The following is a 20595-nucleotide window of genomic DNA, read 5'->3' on the forward strand; positions in this document are numbered from 1 at the left end:
AATACAATATACAATACAATACAATACCATTTATTTGTCTTCAAAAGGTTCTGACTATCCACCTTATCTGCATTGCAAAGTATTTTCTGTTGAAAAGCATTTTCACTGATTCCAAATTGTTCTGATGATCAAGAACAGTTTAAAAAGGTTAAATAATTACTATTTTTTAAATATTCAGAAATAATAACCACTTCAAAGTCGATTATTTTTTTATAATTCACTACTGAGCTTTGTTGGCAAGGTTAACATTTATGGCTCATTGTAACTATTCTCGAAAGGTTGAGATGAGCTTGAACTGTTGTCCTCCTGATGAAGGTACTCACACAATGATGTTGAGATAAAATTGAACTTTTAATGAAGGGCACCGACCTCTTAAAATGATTGATAACAAACTAGATGCATCAACTATGGCTGGTGTAATACCAAGAGTTCAGATACATCTCTTCAGCTTGGTCAGCAAGAGGCCAGATATGCAGAGCCATAGGGCTCCAGAACACATACCATAACCTTCCCATAATCTTCCCATTAGCCTTCAGTGACATCAAGCCCACAAAATACATACATCACCATTCTCTCTATATCAAATTGATTTCCAAGTCATTGCCAGCAGAGTTTGTGAGTCATAGAGATCTACAGCACATGAACATGCCTCTCGAACCACCACGAGTCTGCCGATTCTTCAGCCCATCTACACTAATCCCATTTGTCCTGCTAGGCCTAACCTATTCAAGTGTCAGTCCAAAATGTTTCTTCAACATGGTGATTGTATCCGATTCCGACATCTTCCTTGCTGTGCATTCCTGGTTATCAAGCACTCTATGAATAAAATACTTAAACCTCAAATTCCTTTTTTTTTAAATAATATTTTTATTAGAAGCATGTACATATCATAATCAAAACACATTTTGTATATCAATTGCATATTGTTAATAGATGGGATTCCGACTATCAAAATAATAGTGGCCCTCATTTATCAATTGCATATTAACTCTGCTTCTATTTGTGGTTTTATTTTATAGATAGAAAGTGAGAAGGAAAAAAAAAACACGATAAAAAAAGAATAGAATAATTTACCGATAATACAACTTTGGAGATAGATCCGTGGATTATAAAACATAACTATTCATCTAATCTTGAGTTCGAGCTTCAGTCAGCCTTCAGTGCCGGACCAATTTACCCTTTCAAATTCCTTGTTTTCACCTTAAACTTATGCCCGCATGTATTAGATACCACAACAATGAGAAATAGATTTTGACTCCCTATCCTAACATGCAATAGATCAAAGTCACAGCAAATGCTGAAACTAACACAGCATGGTAAAAGATCGAATGCTGCTCTGGAAACCTTGAAAACTGCTATTTATGTCTTCTAAAAACAGTATTAGTATGATAAACAATGCTGTTTAAAGATGAGGCAATAGAACCAATAAGGTTGTTCCTGACTATGTGAAATAATCACTTTTCCCAATCTTGTTGCAAAATATTTTGCATGAATACAAATGTAAATATTTTTGAATGGATCCTTTTATTGCATTTACCCATTCCACAATGGACAGGAAAAAAATATTTTTAATATTTTTAAGATTGTTGTCCTGTTTTGATGCACTGATGACCTGGGTTGAACTCAATATTGGAAAGCAGTAACAGAGGCAGCAGAAACTGACAGCTGAAAAAATGAGGCAGACACTGAATGCTGAACACCATTATCACCCATATAAGCATTTAAGAACTGTGCAACAAGTCACAACATCCATCAAAGGTGAAGGATGCCACAATATGGTTGCTTAAATAGTTTGCAGCCACCCCAAAATAATTTTTATCTTGATGCAATATTTGATTTTAAGCAATACATGTGGGTTTGCTAATTTCTGAAGTGAGATGTTCCCAGTCTAGCGATCAATATCTGTACACTTTGCGATTCTGCCAAGTACTCGGACAACAATATGCAGGGTCTTGCAATGTGTGGGTGGGAAAATATGGTAAAACCCAGTCATATTACTCCACCAATATGTTGCATGCTCCACCTGATAGCTCAGCCCACATGTAACTCTCATTACCCCTACTGCAGATAGGTATGGGAAAGCTAAACATGGGAGAAATATACATTATACAAGGGTAAAACTCAATCTATAACTTGTCGAGAATTTACTCGTGTTCACTGCTCCATCACTGGGAAATTAAAAAAAAATAGATGCTGTTAATCCGAGGTTAAAAACAGAAAATATTAGCGACATTCAACAAGTTAGGCAACATCTATGGAAAGAAAAACAAAGCCAAAGTCAAATTTATTCATCACATGTACCTGAAGGTGCAGTGAAATGAATTTGCCAGCAGTGATACACTTAAAAAAAAGAACACATAATGCACAATAGAATTTAACATAAACATCCACCACAGCATTCTTCACTTTGGGGGAAGGCAACAAAGTTCAGTCAGTCCTCCTCCTTTGTTCATCCGTGATCGGGGCCATAAACCCCCCGTAGTCGCCGCTATGGATGGCCAGATGTACAGGCCCTCTCATCGGGAAGATCCAAACTCCGACATTGGGACGGTCAAACACACTCAGCGGCTTGGAGTGCCCGAATCCACCACTTTCCTACCGGAGACCACGGCTTCAAAATATTATAGGTCGCTCGCCAGCGGTCAGAGCTCTTCTCTGGCGATCCCCGGCAAGGGATCCTAGACTCCGGTGGTAAGTCTGCTCCACTCCCACGGCTAGAAGCTCCGCAGACCACAGCCCCATGATTTCAAAGTCACCAGGCCAGCGATCGGAGCACTCCTCTCTGGCGATCCCCAGCAAGGGTTCACCCCGCTCCGCAATTGAAAAGTTTAAGCTGCGCCCGCTGCTGAAGCTCTGGGTCCGTCTCCGAGAAAGGCCGCTCCAACCCATGCTGTGAGGCCACGAGGGAGGCGACATGATAAAAAGTCGAGGAGGCGACCAAAAGCAGTTTCCCCCTTTTCCCCCTTTCCCCCCCCCCCCCCTATACAAGACATAACGAGAGACACCTAAACTAACATTTGGGCACACCAAAAAAAACAAAGAAAGTCAAAATAATGAACACGCTGCTGTCAGGGCAGCCGACTCGCAGCGCCCCCAACTGACCATCTGATGATCAAAAATTTGTTTTTGTTACATAAACACATTGCCTGACATGCTGAGTGTTTCCAGCATTTTCTGTTTTTATTTTGGTTTCCATTATTTATTTCATATAAGCATGAAAAATTATTTTTCATTCAAAAAGTTCCCGTGCTTTCAGTTTAAATCTATAAATTCAGAACATTGAAGCGAATCAGAAACATTCGTTTAAACTAGAAATAAAAGATAGTAATAGAATTAACCAAGTTGAACAACATTCATAAAATACTGTACGCCTCTGAATATGCTGACCTTGACACTCTTCTCAGGCAGGTCCAAAAACTGACAGATAGTTTGAAGAAGTACAGAACAGACAATGTATTCATATTCAGGCTGTTTTTTGATTGAAATGGACGGAGGAAGTCCACGTTAAGAACCTTGATAATTTAAGAGGGGGCAGACATTAACAAGACAAAGCAATTGAACTCAGTACAGATTCAGGTTAGTTTATTGTCATATACATCTGGGCGCAAAGAAGTTCCTTGCTTGCATGAAGTTCAGAGTAACCAGTACACATAAATTATAAGGTAGACGAAAATGCTGGAGAAACTCAGCGGGTGAGGCAGCATCTATGGAGCGAAGGAATAGGCGATGTTTCGGGTCGAGACCCTTCTTCAGCTTGCTAATATAAGCCAGCATGAGAATGCAAAGAATCTACAAAAGCTAAATGGTTAAATTGGCAGGAGAGCAGCAGAGCAGATAGTATTGGTGTGACACAGATCCACTATCAGCTCCGCCATTAGTGTGCAATTTACACATGATCCCTGTGACAACATTAGTTTTCTCCGGATGCTCCAGTTTCAATTCTCATGCTGGTAGGTTAATTGGCTACTGCAAGTTACTCTAAGTATAGTTAGTTAGCAAGGAAATCAAGTTGATGGGCAAGCAAGTGGAAATAAATGACAGGAAAGTAAGCAGAAGCTGGAAATGAAGGAGGGCATTCAACCCATCGAGTTTATTTTGTGAGGAAAAATGTGAGGAATGTATGAGAAATGAATGACTGGGCAAGAAGATGGCAGAAGATGCGTTCATTCACGTAGGGGAATAGCAAAAACAGAATCATTTTAATAGGGGAAACCTGCCACTGTTGTTGCATCAAGGTGTCTGGGTTTGCCAATGCATAAAACACAAAATCAATATGCAGATGTTGCATGCAATTATTAACTTTCTTGCCTTCAATACAAGTTTGTTGGAGTGCAGGAGTAAACAAGCCTTGCTGCAGCTGGATGGGGCTTTGACAAGACCCCACTGGAGTACTGTGTCTCCCTCTCCCTGACTCTCAGTCTGAAGAAGGGTCTTGACCCGAAACAAAACCCATTCCTTCAATGGAGAGAAGCTGCCTGTTCCACTGAGTTACTCCAGCATTTTGTGTCTATCTTCAGTGTAAACCAGCATCTGCAGTTCTTTCCTACATTGTACTATGCACAGTTTTGGTCTCAGTACACAAAGAAGGGTATGTTAGTATTATACCAAAGACTCATTAGATTGGTTCCTGGGATGAGAGGACTATTTTCCAATAAGATTCTCTGACACACAATGACATTTAGAAAAATGAATGATGTTTTTATTAAATCGTCTATGATTCTTGGAGGAATTGATAGATTAAATGCTGACAAGCCATTTCTTCCAGCTGGAGTGTTTAGAAAAGGGGGTACAGTCTCAGGTCAGAGTCAACCACTTAATATTGAGATGGAAAAGAAAAACCTTTACTGAATCTATGGAATTTGCAATCACAGCTGTGCTCAATCATTGAGCATCTAAAAACATAGTATTTTGAGCATTCACATGGCCTGACCATAAATAATGACTAATCTCCCCAATTTAAGTATATTTCCTACAGCATTATGCCATTAATGTCTCAGGACACAGCTAAGTGTAAACATTGATTAATTAAGGTTATATGATGCTGTAAGGCACAATACTGGCCTGAGCAATCTGTTTTGTGTGTTTCATGGTCCTGCCACATTTTCTTACAGCTGTTTTAACTATGTTTTTCATTCCACACGGTATAATTTAACAGTATCTTTGAAAGCAATTCCTTAGCACGAAACAAGAATCACTCTCATTTGACATCACCATTTTCAGGCACAATACATTAATCCCTGTTGCCGATACAACTCCCCAGCACAAAGAAAACCAATCATTCCCAGCTGGCAAAGCAACTCCCAAGCTCACAAACAAATCATTTCTGCTTGACAGCAAAACATTCACGCTGAAGAGCAACCCCGTTCTGGGCAAGGCTGTTCTGCTAAATATGAAAACAAATCACAGATCCAGAGTACAAAACCCAATCTGATTTTGTTTGGCAGTACAGCTCATCCACTTTAAAACTTACCATCAAACCAATTTGACTGTCATCAACTAGACACCTGCCTCTGGCTGAAAGATCCAATTAAAATACTTGGCAGTTACTCTCACAAGAACGTTCCATTATTAGCTGCGGCTGGCTTTACTACTGTACGCTTTCACTTTCCCCCAACTCAATTATAACAGCAGTGCACAACCCTGAAACATTCTGGGTCGGTCATGACTGTAAACAATCGTGAAAATGTCTTATTCCACCAAAGTTTCTATTAACTTTCACCGCAACAACATCCTTTCAATGTGCAATCATGCCTCAATGTTTTCATTGATATGACAGTCAAAACGAATCATGAAAAATAAAGTTGATATTTGGTACCAGCTTCAGCTTTAAGGTGGTACTGCCAATAATTTGATTGCAGTCCACTCTTCCCTCTATGGGCCATGAATGCTCATCATCAATGAAATGGCAGTTAAATACCAATCCTATTAATTCCTATTAAAAACGATGATCCAGCTGATGAACTACAACCTTTGATATATTTAATAACGATTAATATAAATCACATCATCCATTACACTTATCAATTCCATGTAATTCCACAAAATACTGCCACGGCTTACTAAAATTCACTCTGACATCAGATGTTTCATCAGATCTCATTACAAGTTCATCCCGATTTGATATATGCCTTCGCAGAATAAAATGCAAAAATGACAACATTGATTCTGGGCAATCACTGGTGCTCAGCCACACCAGGTGGAAAGAAAGCATTTATAATGGTATTGAGAATGTCAGGCAAAGCATTAGAGGAAATCCCACAAATAGTATCAGTAGATCAACACCAAAGGAATATTCATAATGAAATGGGTCAGTTCTCTGGTTAGATGATACCTGCATAGTGTGTCCATTCTTTATTGCTCAGAATGGAAAGAGATTTAAATGCAAAAGGTCATGCAGAAAAAAATTACTGGTATACGGGTGCCAAGTTACAAAGAAAGGTTAGAGCAATAGTTGAAGATGAACATATAACATCTCTTATATGAAAATGATTGAATCACTGTTATTCAACATGGAAGCAGGCCTTTTGGCACAACTTCTCCATGCCGACTAAGGTACTGACCTGAACTGGTCTCATTTGCATACATTTGCATTGCTTGTAGACTTCAGGAGAGCTCCACCTCCCCTCACCATCAACAGCACCTCAGTCACATCTGTGGAGCCATTTAAGTTACTTGGAACCATCATTTCCAAGGACCTTAAATGGGGGGCCATCATTGACTCCACAGTCAAAAAGGAACAACAGAGGATGTACTTCCTGCGGCAGCTGAGGAAGCACAATCTGCCACAGGCAATGATGGTCCAATTCTAAACGGCCACCGTAGAGTCTGTCCTCACCTTCTCCATTATGGTCTGGTTTGGCTCAGCCACCAACCACGACATCCGGAGGCTGCAGCGAATCGTCCGATCAGCTGAGAAGGTTATTGGCTGCAACCTTCCATCCATTGACGAACTGTACACTGCAAGGGCCAGGAAGCGAGCAGGTAAGATCATCTCTGACCCCTCTCACCCTGGCCACAAACTCTTTGAATCGCTTCCCTCTGGAAGGCGACTCCAGACTGTCAAAGCCAGACATAAAAACAGCTTTTTTCCACGAGTAGTAGCTCTACTCAATAACCAAAAATCTGTAGCCTCCTTTTGCTCTGCTATTGCACGTTTAATCAATGATGTTTTATTATTAATGTTTAATGTTTTATGTGTCATTCCTAACTGTATGTCATGTTGTCACTTGCACGCGGAGCACCAAGGCAAATTCCTTGTATGTGAATACTTGGCCAATCAACGTATTCGTTATTATTATTATTATCTGGCCTGTATCCCTCTCAACCATTTCCACCCATGTACCTATTCACTCCTTTACAACTTTCTCTGGCAGATCATTCTGACCATCATCTGTATGAAAATGTTGCCTCTCAGGTACCCTTGAAATCTTTCCCTCTTACCTTAAACCTACACACTCTATCTAGTTTTAAATTCCCCAAAGCTGGACAAAGACTGTGACCATTCATGATATCCATGCCCCTCATGATTTTATAAATCTCTAAAGGTTACCCCTCAGCCTGCTATACTCCTCCTCGCATCCACAAAATAAGGATTCTTTACCTCCAATTGCAACTTCAATTTCTTTTACATTGACAATGCCTTGAGAATTAAAGTGTGTGATATCTCCAGGTCACAAGAAAGAAATGTCTAGTAGTTGTAAGCATGTTTATAGTTCCTAAGGCACAAAACCGGACACAGTAATTCAGCAAGAATGGCAGAGGTTCAAGTGCTTGCATCACAGCAGCTCTGGGGTGTGCTAAGGTTAATAACTTGCTGCAATGTCTGGAAACTCAAAAGTTCCAGAGGTTGGGACTAGGCAAGTGTCAATGGAAAAGAAAATGAGGATTCGGGCTTGGCAGTAACCAGGATTGTCTTTAAACGTAGAACGGTGCTGGTTGCCTCAAGATATATTGATCTTCCACAGTGTTCTTTGAGCACATGTTTGAACTTTCATTTACATATGCACAGATCATTCCACATATTAACATGCATTCTTTAAATACTAGTACAATCATCTTGAAATTATTTCAAAATACCTCACAAATAAAATAAGCTCTGTCTTCATTTTTTTAATTACATTCTTAAATAGATATCTTTGGAAAATTCAAGAATCAGCCAAAGCCGTGCAAAACAAACTATTTCAGCATCAATTTAATTTTTTTTTTTTTTAAGAATAAGTACTTGTAAATGTATATGCTACCTTAATCCTTTCCTCCGTGTCCATTTGGTCTTGATGTTCAAGTCAGTCAACCGAGAAAGTTGCTTCACTTGTCCATTTCCAACTTTTATTGATGGACTATTATGATCACGTGTAAAGTCATAATCTAAGTCTTCACAAGTGCTATCTGCAGACAACATAATAAAATAATTAAAAGAGTATAAGTGAAATATGACCACAAACATTGAAAACTGTTTCGAATTCCTGCATGAAGAAATATTAATTGAACACGGGTGGAGGCTACTTGCCCCTTAAACCAGTCTGACCATTCAGAAAGATAATAGCTGATCTGGTATCTACTAAATATAATACGCTATGTACATTGTCTCTTAATATATTTGGCTGAAAAATTCTTAACATTATGTAAAGTGATGTGGGGAGCAACCATAGGTCATGGTCAGTAGTTGTACCAACGACAGGCAAGAAAGAGATCGCCTGAAAAATGAATAACCTGGTGACATCCAGAAGGTTAAAACGCAGAACCACAATTATTGTAATCTCAGGATTGCTCCCTGTGCCATGTACTGGGCTGCATTGACAAGAGGAGGAACTCCCAAAATGTGAACTGAAAAACCCTGTTTGCAGGTAAAGGGGCATTTGGCAGGGGGGAACAGGAACAGGTCCTTTGGCATGCAATGCCGGTGCAGAATGGGATGCTAAATTAAACAAATCTCCACCGCCACCAGGTTATCTATTTCCTGTATATCTGAAAGATTTAGTTATTAATTGATTGTTGTCATATTTAAGCTTTCCTGTTGTAAAAGGTCAATTGTAATGCATGATGGGATTTGGACAACTTCCATTGTGACAAGGGTTTTTTTTAACTTAAAGTGAAAAGTTCGCAGCTCTCTTGAAAGGTTTTTTATGTAAGTTGAAGAGGTTAATCAGATAAGAAGGGGCCCAGAGGATTCCATTGGGGTGACTGGCTTTTGGCAAAGAGTGAAAAACAACTCCATATTTGGAGGTGGATGATGGTTTTTGTACATTACATCATGCATTTGATTTTATTTCAGTACGTATATAAACTCGCGTGTTCTGGTATTTCTTTGTGTGTGCTGCTGGAGATTCAGACGTGAAACTGTTGCCTCTGAGTCTCTCAGTCCACACCCGTCAGACGTTAAATTAAAGCTTTGTATGGTCTTAAGAATTTATATTTTGTCTTTTTAAGTGAACTTTTTCATAACCATATGTCTGTCTAAAAGCCTCTTGCACGCTTCATCCTTCAGGCCTTGCCTCACATTCCAGGCACCCATAACTCTGCATAAAAAATATTTCCCTCACATCTTAGTTGAACTTTTCCCCTTTGACGTTAAACGTATTCCCTCTAGTCTTTGACGTTTTCACACTGGGAAATAGATTCAACCTATGACTTTGTACAAAGTATTAGTTGGACTACACTTGGAATGTGAATTGTGAAGTTCTGGTCGCCACACTACAGGGAAGATGTGATTTAGCTAGAGAGGCTGCAGAAAAGGTTAACAAGAACATTAACTGGATTGGCAGGTTTGAGCTGACCCAGAATGAGCTGTCATAATTAGTGGTGGAGGCAGGAACAGTAGCAACAGTTAAACATCATCCATACAGATACTTTAATGAGCAAGACAAATAGGGAATTTAAATTAAAGCACGCAAGTGGGATTAGTATAAATGGGTGGGCCAAAAGGCACTGTGTGCACTGTACAAAATCACTTTATAAAACTATCAACTAGACAACTAGTTGGCCAAATCATGGGTGGTGATGAGTCAGCATCCCAGAGAGAAATAAAACACTGGGTTGAGTGGAACCAAACAACAACTTCTCACTGAGCATCATCAAGACCAAGGAACTAACCGTTGACTTCAGAAAGGGTAAGTCATGTGCCAGTTTTCATTGGTGTGTTGGCAGTGGAGTTAACAGCATTTAACGTCTCCAATGACCTGTCCTTAGCCCAGCACATAGATGCAATTGTTAAAAAAGCATGCCAGCACCTCTACATTCTTAGAAGTTTGAAGAGGTAAGGCATGTCACTGAATACTCTAACACATTTCCACAAATGTACTGCAAAAATTATCCTGAACTATCCAGCAATCATGTTTCTTCCCCTCCAAGGGGCCATACTCCCTTCTCGCTGCTACCAATTGGCGGAAACTACAGAATCATGGTTCAGGAACAGCTACTGAGACGCAAATATCAGATTCTTAAACCAACCTGAGCAATCCTCATCCTCCATCAGCAACAGAACAAAATGGACAATCTCTTGCACTATCATGAACTTGTTTTCTAATTACATAATTCTTCACTAATGTCTTGTTATTTGCAGCCTTTTTCCTCTCATTGTCTTGTAGAATTTATGTGCTATTTATGTTTTTTGTATCTTCGCTAAGCACTGTTCCTGTGGTGCTGCTGTAAGCAAGATTTTCATTGTACTTTATCTCAATGTACTTGCATTTGAGCAATAAACTCGACTTTAAGAGTCTAGGTGCACTCCTTGATGCAGTAGTGAGCAGCAAACTGTAAGATATGTCATTCAACCTGGTATTATCCTGTTTGGAAGTAGAAAATAGCTGTGACTTTGGCCTCCACAGGGAAATCAATCCAGGCAGACACATAAAGTCAAGAGTTTTTTTATTGTCATATGTCCCAAAATGGAATATATATGTAAAAAAAATAAACAGACATAAACAAATTTGGCTGCATTTCAGTCATGGGGGGGGGGGGGGGGGCAACAGACCTCAGTGAGAACACATAATGCGGGTTGAAAGCTTGCCCTTTAAACACCAGAGTCTCAAGAGAAACAAGATTAGTAAAAGCTGGTTGCTCTGTGAATAAATAAGAATTGTCATTTTTTCAAAACTACAAGTTTTACTGGAGAACATTTGGCCAGAACACTATCATTGACAATACTTTGCGGGTGAGAGGGGTGGAAAGGAAAGACAACAATTTAAAATGCAACCATAAATGCCAAGGGTCCTGTGAGTACCAAGTCACCCAGAAATGGATTAAGCTCACCTTCAAATACATAGCTTCGTATTTTTAGTTCTAAAAAAAATGTCAGACGGACCTGCAAAGGGTGGTTGGGCAAGCAGATAGCATAAAATCCACAAATGTAATGTTTAAGGCATTTATTCAGATGTACACTGAAACTTCTGAAAAATGACTATTGACTGTGGTACAAATCTAATAAAAATGGTGACTGCATTGTTAGCAGTTGAACTATTTATAATACTGCTACGACCTCTGGAGGTTTAATGAAGAACTTCTTCCAATTCCACAAAATATTAAAAGATGCGTAACTTTTTTTCTCCATATTAGTAACTTAGTATACTTGTTAAAAATACTTAACTGATGTTCTATAACAGATAACAGCACAAACTATTCAGCCATTAATAGACAAAGCGTCAGGCAAGAGGTGAGGGAGCCCCACTGAGACTAGACGCGTAATGTTGGTATTTACAACGGGAGTAGCAACAACAGCCGCTTCAACCGGTGAAGAAAGGCTTGCTTGTGCAGACTGGTGGCATCGGCCCTCGTTTTAAGGTGAAATGACACGAAGTGCTAAAGTAATTCAGCAGACTGAATGAGTCTGAAGAAGGGTCCCACTTCAACTATTTATGTTCTCCAGCGATGCTGCATGACCCACTGAGTTACTCCAGCACTCTGTGTCCTTCTGTATATTAACTATCACATTCAGTTCTTTGTTTCAACTACATACAATTATAATACCGTAATCCATTATATCGTTATTGGTAATAACAGACATCATTCCCCTCTGTCAAAGTTCGTTTCTTAAAAGCAGATAGCAACAAAAACTGTTAAAGGTAAAACCACAAATCTTTAATTGATTTGTCAGACGGGAATGGTGATCTACAATGAGAACAAATGTTGCTCAATGCTTCTTGGGCTCCCATTCACAGATCAAAGGACAGTTAGCACAATTATACATTTTTCTTATCAATAATGCACACCTACCAAGTCTGAATATGGCATGACTGAAAGATTCTGTAGCCTTTCAGAATATAAGAAAGCTGGGTCCAAATCAAGCTCATCCAATAACAAGTTATTACTTATCTCTGGAGCATCAACGATTTTTTTTCAATCTTGGCTACTTTATGGCCTTGAAAAGAAGCACGTTATTACACAGGCTGCCATCTTAATGTCTTTATTGAAAAGACAACCTGCCCTCCATATTGTGTTCCATATAATTTACAATGTCATTCAGACTTGGCATCATCATTCTTTTGTTTTCCTCGGCCATGCTTTTGTAGAAGAACAACTCCATTTTAGATTTGACTACTAGCTCTTTCATTCCCTCCTTTTTATCAAATGTGATAACATTCACAGTCCTTTGTAGGTACACACAATGGCAGCAAGCATTAGAGCAATGAGTAGCAGAATGATAGAGCCATAATATATCACAGTACCCCAAAGTCCATCAAACCAAAGGTATAGCTACCAGTTCAATACTAGCCCAAAGTCCATCAATGGTATGGCAACCAGTTCTCACTCTCTTCATTGACAACCATCCTGATGAAGCTTGTTTAGGGTCAATGGATCAGGTGCCACCTGTAGGCGGTGTAATCCTTTCAGCCTTTATTGGGGTTGTGCCATAAAGTTCGCACCTGTCTGAGGGTGTTGCCAGTCTCTTCGTAGATCATTGCACAGGTGAGGTTCTCCCCCCCTCTCATACTGTGGTGGGGTTTATCACCTTGGTCTAGACGCAAGCGTATCCGTGGGTTTGGACAGCTTCACCTCCCAGTAGGTTTAGGTGGCCTGCTTCCACATCACCACGTGGAAGCGGCTGCTGGACTGCAAGCCAAAGACAAAACCAGTGTAGATTGTGGTCTGTGTTGATGTAGAAGGTGCCACTGAAGTTGATGGTGTTGAACTCCTCAAATCCAACAGCAAGGCCAGGGTCAGAGTTGGCGGTCTGCAATAACTCCCCGCCCTTGTTGTGCACTACCCAGTTAGGAACAATCTGCATCGTCCCCTTTGGAACTTCCTCAGGTCAGTCTCAATGATGGCGCTGTTCTCGGGGCTCATATCATAGATATCTGGGATGTTGTTGTCAAAGTCGTTCTTGTAGTTGTCTTCTCTGCTGTCACCATCGGCATCGATCTGGTCAGGGTTGGGAACAAAACAGCAATTGTCCTTCTCATCAGAAATGCCATAATTGCAATCCTCATCAATGTCCTGATTGTCATCACACCGATTACCTACCAGGTCTGAGTCATTGTCTTCCTGGATAGGGTTATGCATAATCTCTTTCAAGAGCTCCATGTGTTTCAAAATGTTCAGCTTCTCTCTCTCTCTCTCTAGACCCTTGGTCATACGATAGAGCTCAAAATGCTTCATGATTGTTGATCAAATGTGGTTTGTCTTCCCAAAGTTGTGACCAAAGGCTTTGCACTTCCTTCTGATCTGTAAAGATGTTCTTTCATTGTATGGATCAGCTTTACATGGCGCTGCTGGTAGCGATCAATCAGAAACACCTTGTTACCTCCTGGGTGGGGGCAAGGTCTTTCACGCAGTCTTCATGCTGCACTTTTATATGTTTCTTAAGTCCGTCAACTGTAAACAGCACAGCAACCCTTATACTGGCATCAATACACGGTGGGGAAACCTTCCCTTTCCAAGTTTGACTTAGGTTTCCGGCCACGTTTTTGTTATAGATTGTTTCTTCACATCTTTAATATTGCACTTCTTAACTGGTAACTTACTCTTCTTCTTCCAATATGGTTGAAAAGACTCATCTGAAGAGCCATTCTTAACTTTTGTTTCTCTGTCATCTTCACTTGACGAGAAGAACTTTTTTCACACAGAGAGTGGTGAATCTCTGGAACTCTCTGCCACAGAGGGTAGTTGAGGCCAGTTCATTGGCTATATTTAAGAGGGAGTTAGATGTGGCCCTTGTGGCTAAGGGGATCAGGGGGTATGGAGAGAAGGTAGGTACGGGATACTGAGTTGGATGATCAGCCATGATCATATTGAATGGCGGTGCAGGCTTGAAGGGCCGAATGGCCTACTCCTGTACCTAATTTCTATGTTTCTATGTTTCTAAATACATTTCAGAAATATCACTGGACTCCAATCCATCCACAACATAATTTCTTATAGAACAAGATGTTTCATTGCAGTTAGCTGTTTTTTTTTTCACATTTAATGGTTGAATTACATCTAGTACCTGAACTTTTTCCCAAGAGCATTCTGTATATTCAGGATCTGAGCGCAAGAACATATCCTTCTTCAATGGGGATTCCCAGTTGTCCACATCCACTGACCGTGGCTCCACTGTATGTACAAGGCTGAAAGTCTGCTAACACTGGGACAGGTTGATGCTTTGCAACATTATCACCCTCACCATTTTCAGTTACTGTTCCATTCCGAGGTGAAAGGGTTATTGAACCATCCAGAACTTCCTCCATTGAGTCCTTATTTCTACTGGATGGGCACTGTCCCTCATTCAAAACAACACTGCGATTTGAATGCATGTCCAGGATGTAACTGTGGCAAACTTGAATCCTGCCTCACCACAACACCAACTAGCTTCTTCCCCTCTGTTATCAGTGTTCTGAACAGTCCTTCCAATTGCTAGTATTCTGCCTGAGGCACCTCTACCCCATTGCAGACATTGGACTTTGTCTCTGGAACTGGTGTGCTATAATGCTCAGAACTATGTTCTCCACAATAACCTTTCCTTTGCTCTACCTATTTTAGGTGAGCCTGGCTTGATTGCCTTTATTCATGTTAATCCGTTGTGTCTTGCTGACATTGAAAAAGGGTGCAAGATCCTTTAGACTCATCATTTAGCTGTTGAATAACTATTAACTGGGTTCCTGTTTAATTAATGTTTCCAAACCTAGCTGACTTGATTCAGTTTCAATAGGTTTGTTTTTATCTGTATTCTAGGTCAAGGGATGAACCATGGACATCTGAACATTCAAATTGTGAGCCTTCCCGAACCGCTACTCACATTGGTCACAAGCAAATTCAAGTTCTGCCTTGTGCTTGGTCATATGGTATTTCAAGGATGCTCTTTGCCTGCACTGGAAACCACAAACTTCACACTGCAAAGGTTTTGCTCCAGTATGGCGCATTTGGTGAACTGACAGTTGTTTCCGCTGTTTGAAAGTCTGTCCACATTCATCACAAATGTAGTTTCTTTTCACAAGCGAGTCATTCTTTCTCCCAAGTTGTCCATCAGCGTGTGAAACCAGCATTCTTCTTCCTTCTCCATCAGTGCCAACTGGCTGTCTGATCCATCCCAACTCAGCTACTCATTTTGATCCGGGCTGGGATTTACCTCAATCCAGTTCTGTAACTGAGTTGCACTCCAAAATCAAGGCTTTTCAACTCCACAACCTGATTGCTCTCCTTCAGCTGCTGTGTGATGGAAGCGAGATGGTCATTTTCAGACTGGGCCCTGATGAGCACATTTCTCATCTGTTTCAGCTCGGTCTGTAGCTCTGGGATATGCTGCCACCTTTTTCTGGTTACTTCAAGAACCTGTGGTAATGGATCCATCTTGGTCAGTGTTATAAACATAACGACAGTTGTCAGCCTTATTCAGGACGTCTTGGTGCAGCAATTGTTTCCCGAAGCCCAACCCATCTGGGCCAACCTCAGGATAAAAATTAGGATCAATAGCCCCATCGTCCTTTCTTGGTTCTCCTCCATTTACAATCAATCTGATCAGATGTCTCCAATGGGGGTAATCTTCAATCTTCACGGCAGTTGGTGTCGGAGTAGCACCTGATACAGTCCCCTCCAACACAGTCCCAATTTTGTCCGATCCCAGTAGTATGTACGGTGTCTGTGTTCAACTGGCAGTGGCTTCTGCATTTTCAACCCCTGTGAATGCAAGACTGACAAGGTTGTGCTTATTTGCTGTTGTATGCAATTAATTAATTGCTGTGGGCCTGTAGGTCATAACTAACTTCCACACTCTTTAGTGTCCTATTCATTCCCTCCACTAATCCAGAATTCTACTGGTTGTGGGGGATGTGAGATCACTAATTAACTACCTATAAGGCAGACCCTTTAAAAATAGATCATTATTAAAAAAACAATTTAAAAATATTCCCAATTGTTCCAATCTATCTCCCAAAATTTACAATTTCAAATTAACAGATTTTGTTCTGAGATAAAGGCATCTCCAATCTCATCTAACACATCTACCTGAATGCCACATGGTCATCGTGGAATTCAGGTCTCTATTTGAACTCGATTCAAAAGGTAAGAAATAGGGGGAAAAAAATTAAAGTTACGAGAAAACAAAGAATAAACAATTAATTTTCATTGATTGCAAACTCATTCAATGACATCCTATTTCATCTGACATGGACCATTTCATCAAAAGGGGTATGAATATAGCCTGGCACTGGATGTCAAGCATCCCGATAGGCTTTGGGAGAAATTAAAAAGGCATAGTGAAATCCTGAACACAGGAAAATGAAGCTGCTAGTATCTTGGTAGCATAGTCTTGAAAATAACACTGAGCACTTGAGTTAGATAAGAAACAGAACTTGGATGAGTAACAACTCGAAAGAACATGGAGATTCGAGTAATCAGATAAGAGCCAGAACTTGGATGGGTGACAACTTGAAATAACTTTTTTAAATACCTTTTTAGAGAGCTTTTAGTTTTGGTTTTGAACACATACTACCCTTCAAACATTGAAAGAAAAATAATACAAAAAACAGAAAAAATATACATCAATTACACAAATTTATCCGAGAATTAACCAAAGTGGCGCAACCCCCTTGTTTCCAACAAAATCGTGCAAAACATTAGAGACATCTCTCTGTATTAATTTTACATTCCCCTCCCTTATCTGACAAAAGCCGTTCTGTTTAAAAGAATCTTTGTTTCTATGGGAACCAATTTGCAGAATTTGTGAACTAGGACTGGGAAGTTTACAAAAGTCATCTTCTTTGTTGGAGTGAGAATTTAAAATGAACAAAGATAGTAGTTTAATGTAATGGTGGGCGTGCTAATGTTCAAAATGGGAGTGATCTGAGCTGTGATTGGACAGTGATCCAGATTGTGATTGGCCACCTCCCCCTTCTTCTACAGACAGGGTCGCCATTGCCAGACATAGCGTCTCGAGAGGGCCTCGATAAGATCTTTGCTCGAAGGACCTCGAGAAGACTTACTGGTACCTGTTTTGTTCTCTGAACTCATATCAGCGCTTTCTTTCTCTGCCTTAGCCCTTATCTCCTATTCCTCTGCCCACTGGCATTCCGTCTGAAGTACTTTCCATTCTGTTACTAGTTCTGTCTTTATTCCACAATTCCATTTCTCTTTTACAAGCATAATCCATCCAACTACTATCTCGTGACTCCACCTACTTCTTTTCTGCCTTTCCCTCTCTCTCTCTCTCTCTCTCTCTCTCTGACTTCAATAGTCTCCACATTTCATATGCCTCCTACTATTCAAGACACATTACTCAAACATTTGATCAATGTATAATTCAATATTCTATAATCCTTGTTGTTTTGAGGATTCAAATAAAACATGTGTTGTACAGCTGTCTTTCCCTCGCTCTTATCCAAATTATTTCCATGTTTATCCAATCTCCAAATCACTTCATAGTACACAACTTAGTACACAAATTGTAACAAACTTTTTCAGCCTGTTAAACCCAATCCTTTATTTGTAACAAACCTTTGAAGTCTATAAATCCCAATCCGGCTACTCTCTTTGGTAGCAAATTTACAAGTTTTTTCAAAACACTGTCTCCTCAAGACACATTGTCTTTTCAATACACTTCTTTTCAAGACACCTTGACTTTCCAATACACTCAGTGACAAAAACTGTGTAGTTTCCCGTGTCCAATCCTTTAATTGTGACAAAACCTCTTTAGTCTGCCGGGCACAATCCTTAATTCATTTCCAATACACAAGCCAATCCTTTACTCATTTCCAATACACAAGCCAATCCTTTATACAAGTGGTCTTACCTTCACTATCTGCTTCTAAGGATCTTGTCTGGAACCAGGGCAACCTCAGACTGAGGGACCTTATTTTTTTTTACCAGGAGCTTCTTCGGGAGGCCAGACTCAAAGGGTCCAACTAGAGCTCAGTTTTCTCCCCTTCAGATCCCGGTCAACTGCACCCTCTTACTCAGTCATCTGTTGCAGGTCCCTGCCAACTACAGCCAAATGTCAAAGTTTGTTTCTTAAAAGTAAATAGCAACAAAAACTCTTAAAGGTAAAACCATGGCAATCTTTAATTGATTCGTCAGACGGGAGTGGCGATCTACAATGAGCACAAATGTTGCTCAGTGCTTCTCGGGCTCCCACTCACAGAACAAAGGCCAGTTAGCACAATTATACATTTTTCTTATCAGTAAAACACTCCTACCAAGTCTGAATATGGCATGACTGAAAGATTCTGCAGCCTTTCAGAATATAAGAAAGCTGGGTCCAAATCAAGCTAATCAAATAACAAGTTATTACTTATCCCTGGAGCGTCAGCTATTTTTTGCAATCTTGGCTACTTTATGGCCTTGAAAAGAAGCACGTTATTACGCAGGCTGCCATGTTAATGTCTTTATTGAAAAGACAACCTGTCCTCCATATTGTGTTCCATATAATTTACAATTAAAATTGAATCTGATCATTCAGGCTTAATTTTGTAAGACCGAGCCATACTTTTGTTTTACTAGACCATGCTTTTGTAGAAGAACGACTCTATTTAAGATTTGACTATTAGACTTGACTATTAGCTCTTTCACCCTCCCCCCTATGATCCAATATAAGGGGGGGTTTACTGTATTACAAAACATCAGATAATTACATAATGGTACTTAAAGTCTTTCATCCCTGTAGTTGAAACCATTTGAAATGAACATCTTGTGACAATTGCTTTCATAGAGACCACATCATTATGACAACCAAGCCACAGAACAATATTATGCCAGCTGTGTAAAACCAAAATTAATACCTTCATTCAGGGGTTCCCAACCTTTTTCGTCCCGTTTACACCGGACAACTTTATTAGCACATACCAATGTTATTTCACTTATTTATGGACAACTAATGATGAACAAATACCGGTATACCAGAACCACAGTGTCAATGAGAAAAAATTTGTACAAATCTAGAATCAACAAATTTACCCCTGGGTAGGTGAAATTTACCCCAGGTTGGGAACCCTTGCCTTAATTAGTATCAATAGACACAAGAGAGCACAGAGTGGGGAAGAGTAAAAAATAGTAGGAGACAAGTAAACACAATGTAGATTCAAGAAACAAAAAGAGCATGCAAGAGAAGATACTGTAGAAAGCAACATATCGGTATGGAATAGAAGATTGTCTGGTTAACAGCAAACAATGTAGATATAAACAGCTATTTATCTGGTTGGAAAGGTATGAGTGGTATGTGAAAGGGACTGGTGTTGAGGCTATGGTTATTTAGAGAAACTATAACTGTGGTTATTTAGAGAAACTTGGTAGAAAATTGACTGCAGTAACCAGAGTATACTTACAATTTTGTAGAACAGACAACGATGATTCAACCTGGTTCGGATAACTTTTCGAACGCATTACATCTTCATTGGCTTCCTGGAATTGAAAACGAGCAAATAAAAAATATCCTCAGTTCAACTATCTCCATGCACGCACCAACCACGAAACGTAACCTCTATTAAATCTTCTTTCAATGTACATGTGCTCTGATGTGAATTGCCTTGTGGATGGAATGACACCATGTTGTGTACATAATGCATTTATCTTAAATTCCTCACAATATTTTTGACCATCTTCTCTTTCATAATAAATATGCTAATTTCAGAATGTTGTTAAAGCATGTCTGTTCTCAATGTAATTTCAAGGCCGATGAGAACTTAGGCAGGTCTTTCATAGCAAGGTTTTCCTTTGTCAACTACAACCGTCAAACAAGCCGAGAAATGTATTATCAAACTCACAGAGTATTCAAACAAATTGGATAAATTCATGCAGGTAGGCTAACATTCATAGATGTGGAGGTTGTAACATGACAGTTATTGAATCATCTCCTTTGGTGTGTGACTGAATAATAATAATAATAACTTTATTTGTTAAGCACCTTAAAAAACAACCAAAGTTGACCAAAGTGCTGTACAGAAAAAGAAAATAAGCAAGACATCATAAAACAGGCAGAACAACAGAACATACAGCTAACACGAGGCGCATAAATTACACACGAAAATCCATACAATAAATTAAAAGACATAAAACACGAGTAAGAGCCACGCAGCAAAACCAAGCAAATAAAGTAAATAAATAATTCGACCTTACTGGTCTACAAAGGCCATGGAGAATAGATATGTCGTCAGGAGTGACTTAAAAACAGCTAGAGAAGGGGCCTGTTTAACGTGC

General features: G+C 39.7%; 1 protein-coding gene across 1 annotated transcript in view; it reads right to left on the minus strand.

Annotated features, from left to right (window-relative positions):
* LOC129712662 (uncharacterized) overlaps nucleotides 1–20431 on the minus strand; it is an 83044-nt gene extending 62613 nt beyond the window's left edge. The window contains exons 1-2 of the mRNA XM_055661268.1: nucleotides 19725–20431; nucleotides 8241–8385 (exon numbers count right to left, since the gene is read on the minus strand). Of these exons, the coding sequence (XP_055517243.1) occupies nucleotides 8241–8385; nucleotides 19725–19782 (203 nt within the window). The 5' untranslated portion in view covers nucleotides 19783–20431. The remainder of the gene's footprint in view (nucleotides 1–8240; nucleotides 8386–19724) is intronic.
* Nucleotides 20432–20595: the final 164 nt, after the last annotated feature.

Source organism: Leucoraja erinacea, chromosome 33 (assembly GCF_028641065.1).
Source record: "Leucoraja erinacea ecotype New England chromosome 33, Leri_hhj_1, whole genome shotgun sequence".
NCBI lineage: Eukaryota > Metazoa > Chordata > Chondrichthyes > Rajiformes > Rajidae > Leucoraja > Leucoraja erinaceus.